The 10,579-nt window shown below is 42.0% G+C and overlaps 1 protein-coding gene across 2 annotated transcripts in view; it reads right to left on the bottom strand.

Annotated features, from left to right (window-relative positions):
* Positions 1-739: 739 nt before the first annotated feature.
* VARS2 (valyl-tRNA synthetase 2, mitochondrial) overlaps positions 740-10,579 on the bottom strand; it is a 79,210-nt gene continuing 69,370 nt past the window's right edge. For both annotated transcript variants that reach the window (XM_089679851.1, XM_089679852.1), the window contains 3 exons: positions 6,066-6,256; positions 5,281-5,385; positions 740-3,696 (listed from right to left, as the gene is read on the bottom strand). In XM_089679851.1, the coding sequence (XP_089535977.1) occupies positions 3,622-3,696; positions 5,281-5,385; positions 6,066-6,256 (371 nt within the window). In that variant the 3' untranslated portion in view covers positions 740-3,621. The remainder of the gene's footprint in view (positions 3,697-5,280; positions 5,386-6,065; positions 6,257-10,579) is intronic.

The raw sequence follows: 10,579 nt of genomic DNA, 5'->3' as shown, positions 1-10,579 counted from the left end.
AGGAGGATTCTCTGTTTCTCTTTGTCCCCCCTCTCCCCCCACACTCTTTCCCCCCTTTCTTTTTTACTCCTTTGTCTCTCTCTCCCTACACCCTCACCCCACTCTCTTGCTCTGCACTCAAGACATAATATTTTATGTTACTTACTCTTGCACTCAAGCATGTTGTATGGACTGCAGGAGGAAGGGGATGAGGGATGGAGGAAATGAAACTGAAGGAGCAGGAAGATGTGAGACTGCAGGAAAACGACGTAGGCAGGGGCAGATGTGACTGGAGGAGGAGGACGTGGGATGCGGGAGATGGGACTGGAGGAGGAGGGCATGGGATTCGAGAGATGGGACTGGAGAAGGAGGAGGTGGGATGACAGCATGGTCCTCCTAGCTGTGGGGCTGGCAGTGCTGAGTGTTGGGAGTGCTGTGTTTTTTCAATCACTTGGTCTCAGCCAGATGATAATATTACACAGCACATTCATAGATGATGGAGACCCCTCTCCCTGCTGCTCCTCTTGATCTCCATAATTGCCGGTAATAGGTATCGGCGAGTACTTAGAATAAAATATATAGGTACTCGTACGTGTTACTAAAAAAGTGGTATTGATGCATCCCTAGAGACCAGTTATGGTGGTCCATGAGGTCAATCCAGGCAGTGAGCAGGGTTACTATGGAGAACCACTGGTTCCTTTCCAGAGGCGTAAACCAATGTCAGCAGAAGAATAACAGAGGGGTGGAGCTAAGACTAGTGTCACATGAAAACGAAATAATGTTTATAAACACAATGAAGGACAGAAGGCCATGTTGTACAGGAGTAGTATGTAAATTGTACAACAGGATTTACTACAGTTTGAGTCATGCAATATATTCCTCCCTCAGCTGCTCACTGGGACAAAATGAAACCTGACCCTGACCACTTCTTCATTATCCATTGGTTTAGGGTTCATTCATATATGTGCTAGTTGAAACACTTCAGCCATCAGTCGAAAAGGCATGGCAAGAGAAATCCTTTCTTTTCTATGGTGTCCGTTCACACCTATGCTTGGTGACACAGTGTGACTTGGCAAAAGGTGCAGGCCTTTTTTTTTCGGTGCGGCATAGTACCTTTTTTGCTCCATAGACTTCCATGGGAGTGCAAGAAAAACACATGCAACATAAATTTTAGTGCACGCATTTTGGTGCATGACAATAAGCCTCCATTTCCTTGCAACCAATATTTTACTTTGCCTTCACTGTTCCAAACAAAAACACATAGTGAATGAATACAAAAAAAAAAGGACCACTACAAATTGTGGGCTGGCTGCCCACAGAGAAGAGCGAGGAACATCCAGTCCCCCCTCTTCCTCTGTGATGAATGAAGCTGAAGGAATGAAGAGGATTTCATCACTTCCAGTATTTGGTTCTTCGTTTACCTGGCCAGGGAGGCATCTGATTAAACCAATCTGTGTTTGATCCGCTGTCTTGGAGAGTCTAATAGTCCTCTCAGTAAAAAGTACCTGACGCTGCCCAAGCTATTACAAGGAATGTTGTTCATCCCTTGTGATAGCAATAACAATGAATTTAAAAAATGAATAACAAAATAATTTTAAAAATTTGTTACAATTCCCCCTTCCAAATACAAACACATACGCAAGTCCCGCAATGATACGTAAATGGTGATTGCACCACACATGTGAGGTATTGCCACAAATGTGACACCATATGCAAAAACTGAGGCATGCTTGTAGGAAGGGTTACTGGGCTGACCTAAATGTTTTTTGTTTGCCAGTGTCCTATCCTCCTGTAGGTGGCAGTATAACCCAATAGTTGAAAAGGAGCTTTGTTTTGTGTTTTTAATAGTCAGCTGCTGACTTTCAAAAATCAGGCACTTACCAGTGCCTAGGGTCCAGAACTGTATTCCAGCAGCTGGTTCTCTCTTAAGGATACGGAATCCTGACACCACCATGTTGGATTAAGGATCCAGCTGTAGCTTCCTGAGGAAATACATCCGGTTCCCAACTATGCATGTGTGAGCTCAAGTAGCACTTTTGTAATTGGTCCTCAAGTCTCCTGGGACATGTGACGTGGGCTGGGAGGGGGCAAGGGATGCCAGTACTCTCCAGGAATCAGTATTCTCTCCCCCTCTTTCACCAAAACTCAGTTTCAAGCTGGGGGGCGGGGGTGAACCAGCGGGACTTTACTTTGTGAATGAAGTTCCACTTTAAAGGGTTTAAAGTGTCCTTTATAGAATAAAAAAATCTAATCAAATGAGTTTTTACATACACTAACTACCATCTAAGTGGCATTCTTGGTTAAAATGAATGTCAGGAGAGGAACATAACCCAGCATTTATAATCACAGGGGCAACTCCGTTTTCTAATCCTCATAGTGTCATTACCGTATCAAGACAGATGTGACTGTCCAAGAAAGTGACAGATGGTGTGAACATTTGTAAAGCACCCTTCTTTTTTAATTTACCTAATCCAAACTCTATGGCGACATAACGTCAGGGATAGACTCACACAATCACCACATATCCCAGACTCAATGACTTACGCCATAAACTTTTCTGTCACTGTCCAAAACTTCAGCATACTATAGCCCTGTTGTTGCATTGTAAAGTGCAATTCTTTCATTAATTTTTTATGGTTTACCTAAAAAAATACTTGTTTCCATTTATATCATACATACAGGAACCATGAGAATCTTGGTCTCAAACAACTGATAAACTATGTATACACAAATTATAGACAAGTGTTACTGCATAGACTGGGCCTCTTTTCACTACCACCTTTAGGAGATCATATTCAATTTTGTGGTAGATTGTTGATTAAGTTATAATCTAGTTGGTTGATGTATGAAAATGAAGACATTTCAGTGAGACACAACATTCTACAATTTGTTCCATAGGAACTAAATCTGAGGCTGGAGAGCAAGCAGCCTGGAATCTAAGCTGAGCCCACTGCCTGTCACAGTCACACTGGGGTGATGGAGATCTTTCTGGGTCACAAGAAAGACCTTATGGGGGGAAGAATCAAGTCCTTCTTTGCTCCACTCAAAAACACAAGGAGCAGTGTGCACCGTCCACATTGTCATTATATTCAGAGACTTCATGATCTCATTCTGTTCGGCACAGTCTAGGGCTGATTTAGTTCTTTCATTCTGTACGGCACAGTCCAGGGCTGATTTAGTTCTTTCATTCTGTACGGCACAGTCCAGGGCCGATTTAGTTCTTTCATTCTGTACGGCACAGTCCAGGGCCCATTTAGTTCTTTCATTCTGTACGGCACAGTCCTGGGCCGATTTAGTTCTTTCATTCTGTACGGCACAGTCCAGGGCCGATTTAGTTCTTTCATTCTGTACGGCACAGTCCAGGGCCGATTTAGTTCTTTGATTCTGTACGGCACAGTCCAGGGCCGATTTAGTTCTTTCATTCTGTACGGCACAGTCTAGGGCTGATTTAGTTCTTTCATTCTGTACGGCACAGTCCAGGGCCCATTTAGTTCTTTCATTCTGTACGGCACAGTCTAGGGCTGATTTAGTTCTTTCATTCTGTACGGCACAGTCCAGGGCCGATTTAGTTCTTTCATTCTGTACGGCACAGTCCAGGGCCGATTTAGTTCTTTCATTCTGTATGGCACAGTCTGGGCTGATTTAGTTCTTTAACATCTGCTGCAAAGTCCTTATTGTTTGTTGAAGTCTTGAGATTTTCCGATGTATGGCGCTATCCTGCAGAGAAAAACCAAGAGATTTTAGTAGAAGTAGGTGTTTGCATAATTCCTCTAGTGAGCACTAAATATGATTTGTGAGTCAATTACACCAGGGGTAGGCAACCTTAAAGAGGTGGACATCTACCTGAACAACATGGGAGAAGTCAAATATCACTGGGCACAGTGTCGTCTCCTCACACCAGTTAAACGTGTAATTGCTGTATTAATGTGTTACAAAAGTGTGCATTGCATGGTAATCATGGGTTTAAATCAGGTAGTGAGGAGGCAACATATCACCTCCTCACCACCTGTCAAACACACTCGGGTCGCTTTTTAGAGGAGCAGCAGTACCTGCTGCACTTGTGAACGAGCCCTTAGTTGCACTGACAGCGGCACCCTTCACACATAAAGTTGGTGGGGTGGTAAATCCTGTGGTTTAATCGCAGTTTTACTGCCCTCCCCCCCCCCCCAAATCCCTAACCCCTTTAGCTGCTGAGGCAGCAGCCAAAGGTATACACATGCCGCAGCCGGAATTAAGCCCCCCTGTTGCTTTTGGTGGGTGCTACCGCCAGCCAATCGCTACCCATTCAAGTAAATAGGACACTCTACAAGCGCCCTGCAACTGCATGTTTCTGCAGGGGTCCAAGGGGTTAAAGCAGGTGATGAGATAGAAACACAACACTGCCTGCTTTAACCCCTTGTTTGCTGTACTGCACAAGCTTGTAGGGCACTTGCAGAGTGGCCTCATTCACTTAAATAGGTCATGCTTGGCAGGTGCTACATCCATCAACCATGACAGGGCATATAACTCCTGCTGCGGCTGTGACATGTGTACACCGCTGGCCATCAAAGCACATGGTACAAACAAGTTTTAACTATGGGGTTCCCCCAAACTGCAAATGTAAATGAACCCCTATTGTTCTGGGCCCCCTATAAGGGTGTTTTCACACTGATGTGCTGCGGTTTACCTTCTCCACAGGTGCAGCGCAGCTCATCTGTAACTTCCCTGGGTTAGCTGTGCTTTGCCATTGACTTCTATTAAATCCTGCAGGTGTGGCGCACTTTGTGAAAGCACACCAAAACCCCTGCATTCAGAAGTTTTTCACAAATAGGAGTCTATGAATAAGGGCAGCAAATCCGCAGGAAAGCTGCAGGTACACTGCACAACACGCGGGTATGAGTAAACTGCAGCACAGCAATGTGAAAGCAGCCCTATACTCTTATGTCCAGTGTATTGATTCACACTGACCTGAGCATCTCCTCTTCTTCTGGCACCACTCTGGAGACCACTTGGCAGGATAAGAGGTGGAGTACAGTTGGTATCACTCCACATGGGACAGGAGCCAGCACTACAGAGGAGGCATCAGCTTATGCGGCTCCTGCTCCCTACTACAGCTCCAACTTCACAAGTAGTCCCTCTGCATTGCACTCTGTTTGTTGTTCTGGAATGGCGGGTCAGAAAGCCCAGACTGCAATCTACCAGTCACCTGGCCACAATCTACTGGCAGATCACTATCTACGGGTTGCTGACCCCCAAACTACACAGTATAACATGTTGCACATGAGGATGAGACACATATATAAAACACCGTCCGCTGGGTACCTCATTGTCTTCCTCCTCAAGTGGCTTCTTGCCCTGAAGTTGACGTTCTAACTTGTCAAGCTTAGGTTGTAGCTTCCCGACCTCTGACTTCGGGTCAACAAATCCCTGGTGAGTAAAAGACAAAAACAGTCAAAGATGTACAGTGGTGAGATCTCACCCTAGTTCTAGCAGGAAGAGAGAATACATTGTAAAATGTAATTTTTTTTAAAATTTGTGTCTACTGTGTGAGCCTACCTGTCCACGGGATATCATTTCCATCCTCACATTACTTGGGTACCCCAGCCTACCCACTGTGAAAATTAGGTGCATGGGTCACACGGACACTTTGATTAAAGTGGATTTTTTTCACCCAATCCACCCCCCACCACCGTGTTTCTTTTTTAAACCACTACTTAGCTGGTGGGGAAATATATGCATTTCAGATCCAGCGGATCCACTGCTGTCCAGCTAAGATCCACTTCTCTTCTTGGTCCCACACTGCCAAGTTTTTGTATGATGTTATTGATAGGCTGCTGGCTGCTACTAGGCCCACCCCTTCTTCTTTTAGTGCATGAAAGGCTTTGCCCCCTGGGATATTGATGCGCATATCCCAGGAGGCAAAGGTAGGACAGTGTATGTCATTCATCTGCACATGAAAGGAGGGGCATAAAAAACGTAAATAAAGGGGGGAAAAAAACCCTATTCATGCAGAGGGCCAAAGGAGGGGTGGAGATCCACTTTGATTACAGTTTTTACAAATCTGTACCAGTGTTCTGATCATCTCACTAGAGGCAGATTTTTCTAACCTGAAGATTCATATAAACGCAGCAGTTATCTGTTACTTGCTCCATGGCCCAGCCAATTCTGTCATCGCCCTCTTGAGATGTATCACTGGACAGCTGAATATCAAGAGATCCTGACAACGACAGCGTCTGTAGAGGGGAGCAGAAAGACTGAAGAGAGGCCAGGTCCTCTTCCCGCGAACAGAAAATGTGGACTGTTTTGATTAAAAAAAAACAGACATGAGAAAAATGACTGCTAAGCCAAGTATATTACACATTGCTTTCCGAAGTGCATGCCACTAACATTTAGTATAGAATCATTTCGAGAAAAAAATATAGGGTATGTAAACAGCACATAAACCCGACATATTTTTCAATATGTTTGACATTTTTTTCATCATGCCTCACTATACACAGCTTTCTTAAAGTGGAACTTTAGTCAGAAAATTAGGTCATGCTAGATGACTTCAGGTTGGCCCCTTTTGCAGGTATAGCTATGTAAAACATTATAAATTTGTGCCTATACAGTTTAAAATTCAGTAATACACCCTGCTCTACACATGCTCACTTGCCCTCAATTTTTGGCACTGTGCTGAAAATCAGAGCCACTAGAGGCCAACCTGCTGACGGCTTAAAGATTTACTTATGCTCAGGGGCTCTGGGCTTCAGCAAAATGGCAGCAAGGAGAAAGCGGAACAATGCCAGAGACAATTTACATCACACACTGATTTTGTTAACATAATTACTAATGTGGAATGTATGTTCCTTGATAAAGAACATTCTTTTTTATCAAGCTGTTATAAGTAAAGTTCCGCCTAATCATTTTTTTTTTATAACTATTGTTTTTTTATTGGTCATTTGATTGTTTACAACAATTAACAGTATTTTCGCAATAATGTATTACAGATTTGTAAAGGATATATATAAAAGAGTATGAGCATAGTCAACATCTTACAAAATTCAGCTTATAAACAATGTGACTTTGTAGTCATTACTGTCATCAATACATTTCTTTTTTTTTGATGAGTATGCATTGTTTGTTTGAAATATTCAGTAAGTCATTAGTTTAGAGAAGAAAGGTTGTGAGAAGTGGAGATTAGAGATTAGAGAGAAGTAGAATAAAGAATGAGATTTGAAATTATTACATATTTCCTTTTTTTGGATAATAGGGTGATAATAATAGAGTGGAGTAACTGTATCTCTAGTGGTGTTTGATTGGTACATCTTGTAGTTTCTTATGTAACGGTACATCGATGATCTTTGAGCCATAAGTCCCAATGTTTCCGGAATTTAGCAGATGAGTTGTGTATTTGAGCAAAGGTTTCTTCGAAGGCTGTGTTTTTGTTCAGGATTTCAGTTACTGTGTGAATGGATGGCGTTGTAGTTTGTTTCCAAAGCCTGGCAATACTCAAACGTGCCGCTATCAAAATATGCATTAGTACATTTCTGGACTGTGGTGGCCAGGAGTCTATTCCTATTCCCAAAAGTGCCAGGGCTGGATCAGGAATTGGAGAGGAGTTTGTAATTGATGTTATAAATGTGAAGATTTCTGACTAGAATGGAGTAATTTGTGGACATTCCCACCATATATGGTACAAGGATCCTTGTTGGTTACAGTTCCTCCAGCATAATGAGGAGTAGCGGTTGGATGAACGTGCTGCCAAATGTTGTGTTGTTATGTACCATCTGTGTAATATCTTTTGAGCTGATTCCCAATGGTTAATGCATCTGGTAGTTTTCCTAGTCCAGTTTCCTGCTGTTTGCCATTGTTGAATCTGGAATTGTTTCCCAATGTCTCGTTCCCATTTATGCATCGTTGGTAATTTTCCTTGGTGACGATGTTGAAGAAGGATATTATATATGAATGAGATACCTCGTTTGTGAGAATCTATTCTTTCATAAAAGTTGGTCAAAGATCTGAGGAGAGAATCTTCTTGGTATTCCAGGTTGCGTAATGCATGACAAATTCTTAGATATTTGAAAAAGTCCTTATGCATAATTTTGTATGTTTCAGAAAGTTGTTGAAATGTTTGTAGGGTACCATTGGCATATAGTTGGGCAAGATTTTGAAGGCCTGCTTTTGACCAGGATTTAAGTTCTAGATCAGGTGTCATCGATCATATGGAGAGTAGAGGAATGAAGCCATTAATTGTAGGGTGATTTCCCTTTGAGGTTCGTAGAATAGACACCCAGGTGCGGAGAGTCACATTGATTGTGTCTAGGCAGTATCTTAGGGCTCTATGGGTGAGAGTAAGAGCTCCCAATGTGGCTTGAGTGTCACTATGGATAAGGGACTGTTCTATCTGTACCCATCGTTTGTCTATTTGAGGTGTCCCCCAATGCTCTGTCTGATCCAACACTATTGCTTTATGGTATAATTGTAGATTGGGGGCTCCCATACCTAAATTTGATCGAGAAGTGTATAGTGTCAATTTGTTGACCCGTGCCTTTTTGTGTTCCCAGATGTAAGTGTTTAATAGTGATTGTAGTTTTTGTATGGATGAAGATAGTAATGGTATTGGGATGGCTCGAAAGAAATATAAAATGTGTGGTAAGATAAACATTTTTACAATAGCAATTCGCCCAACCCATGAAATAATAGTGTTGGAGAACTCTTTACATAGTTCTGTTATTTTAATGAGTAGATTGGAAAAGTTGATCTTAAATGTGTTCGAGTGGGGAGACGTTAATTTTATTCCTAAGTATGTAATTTGTGATGATGTGGCCCATGAGAAGGGGGAGATTGATGAAATTTGTTTATGTAGTTTAGGTGGGATTGCCATCGGCAACATGGAGGATTTGGCTTCATTTACTTTGTACATGGATAATAAATAATTGTAAGATAACCTTTTGCAATGCTATTATTGAGATGATGGGGTTGGTCATAGCAATTATGATGTCATCAGCGTACAGTCCTATTTTATGTGTTTCGTGACCTATTTTGACACCTCCAATGTCAGGTTGTGTATGTATTGCTTCTGCCAATGTTTCTATGCATAAAGCAAAGATTAAAGGTGATAAGGGACACCCTTGCCTTGTACCATTCGATATCTGGAATGGGTCAGAGAATATACCAGATGACCATACTCTAGCACTAGAGCATGTATATAAAGCCATAATTGCTTTCTTGAACGAACCTGTTATTCCAAATTTTTTTAGTACCAGTTGTAGGTATGGCCAGTAGATTCTGTCAAACGCCTTTTCTGCATCTAATGAGATGAGTAGAGATGGTGTTTGTGTGTAATTTGCCCATTGAGCTAAATTTATGAATCTATGTGTGCCGTCTGGTGCTTGACGTCCGTTGATAAATCCAACCTGATCTGAATTAATTGGTTTTGGTAATAATGATTGAAGTCGGTTGGCTAGTAGTTCGGCATACATTTTTGTATCTGTATTTAAAAGTGATATAGGTCTAAAGTTGGCTGGTGATGTGAGAGGTTTGCCTGGTTTCGGCAGTGTGATAATAAGGGCTTCTAATGTTTCTTTTGGGATATTTTCAGATGTGAATTTATTAACAAATTTATGTAGATATTGGATAAGGGTTGGAGCAAAGGTTTTGTAATATTCATTGGTATAACCGTCAGGTCCTGGTGATTTGTGAGAAGGGAGATCATGAATTATTTTATTAATTTCAGAGGTGGTGAAGGGTTGTGATAAGGAGTCTAGTTGTTCTGTGGAGATCTTAGGAAGTTGGAGTGATTCCAGAAACGTATTAATTTGGTTATCAGTAGGAGGTGTAAATTCTTGAGAGTTTTTTATGTTATATAGTGTTGCATAGTATCTACTAAAAGCATTGGCTATATCTAGTGGATTTATAAGTTTTCCCTTAGATGGGTCTTTTAGATATGCAATTTTCGATTTGGATCAATATCACTTAAATTGTTTTGCTAAATGTGGTCCCACCTAGTCATTTTTTGTGAATCTGTTGCAAGGTTTCTTACCTGGAGATCCTGCCAGGAACAGTCTTTCCTGTTGCATGCTGACAATGCTACTCCAATGAATCTCATTAAAAGCAGCATTCTTAGCCTGCCATGCGCACTGCTTCAAGTGGCATCTGTGTTTGTCCATCAGGTCTGTAGCCTAACAGACTAATAAAGGAGGATGCAGAAAAATGATTTGCTTAGAAAAACTGTCTACAGTGAGGCATAAAGCCAAACATATATGGAAATTTAGACTTTGGATTTACATAGACTCGATGAATGATGTTTTCCATCAGAAGAAGGATGAGGAAGAAGGAGGGAGAAGGAAGGAGGGAGAAGGAAGAAGAGGGAGAAGAAGAAAAAAATGGAGAAGAAGAGAAGGAGGAGAGGAGGATGAGGAGGAGGAGAGGAGGATGAGGAGGAGGAGAGGAGGATGAGGAGGAGGAAGGAGAAGGTGTGGGCTGGGCTCTTGTAATATTATTGGGAAGGGGAAGCAGTCAGAGGATTGTGAAAACAATAAAATCATAGGAGGAGGAAGAAGAGGAGGATGAAGATGAGGATGAGAAGAAGAAGAGGAGGAGGAGCATGAGAATAAGAGGAGGAGGAGAAGAAGAAGAA

The sequence above is a fragment of the Staurois parvus genome, unplaced genomic scaffold (assembly GCF_062004578.1).
Source record: "Staurois parvus isolate SC_StPar_1 unplaced genomic scaffold, SC_StPar_1.0 ptg000232l, whole genome shotgun sequence".
Lineage (NCBI taxonomy): Eukaryota > Metazoa > Chordata > Amphibia > Anura > Ranidae > Staurois > Staurois parvus.
Note: the sequence above shows the minus strand (reverse complement) of the source record. Positions and strands in the feature narration are given on the sequence as shown.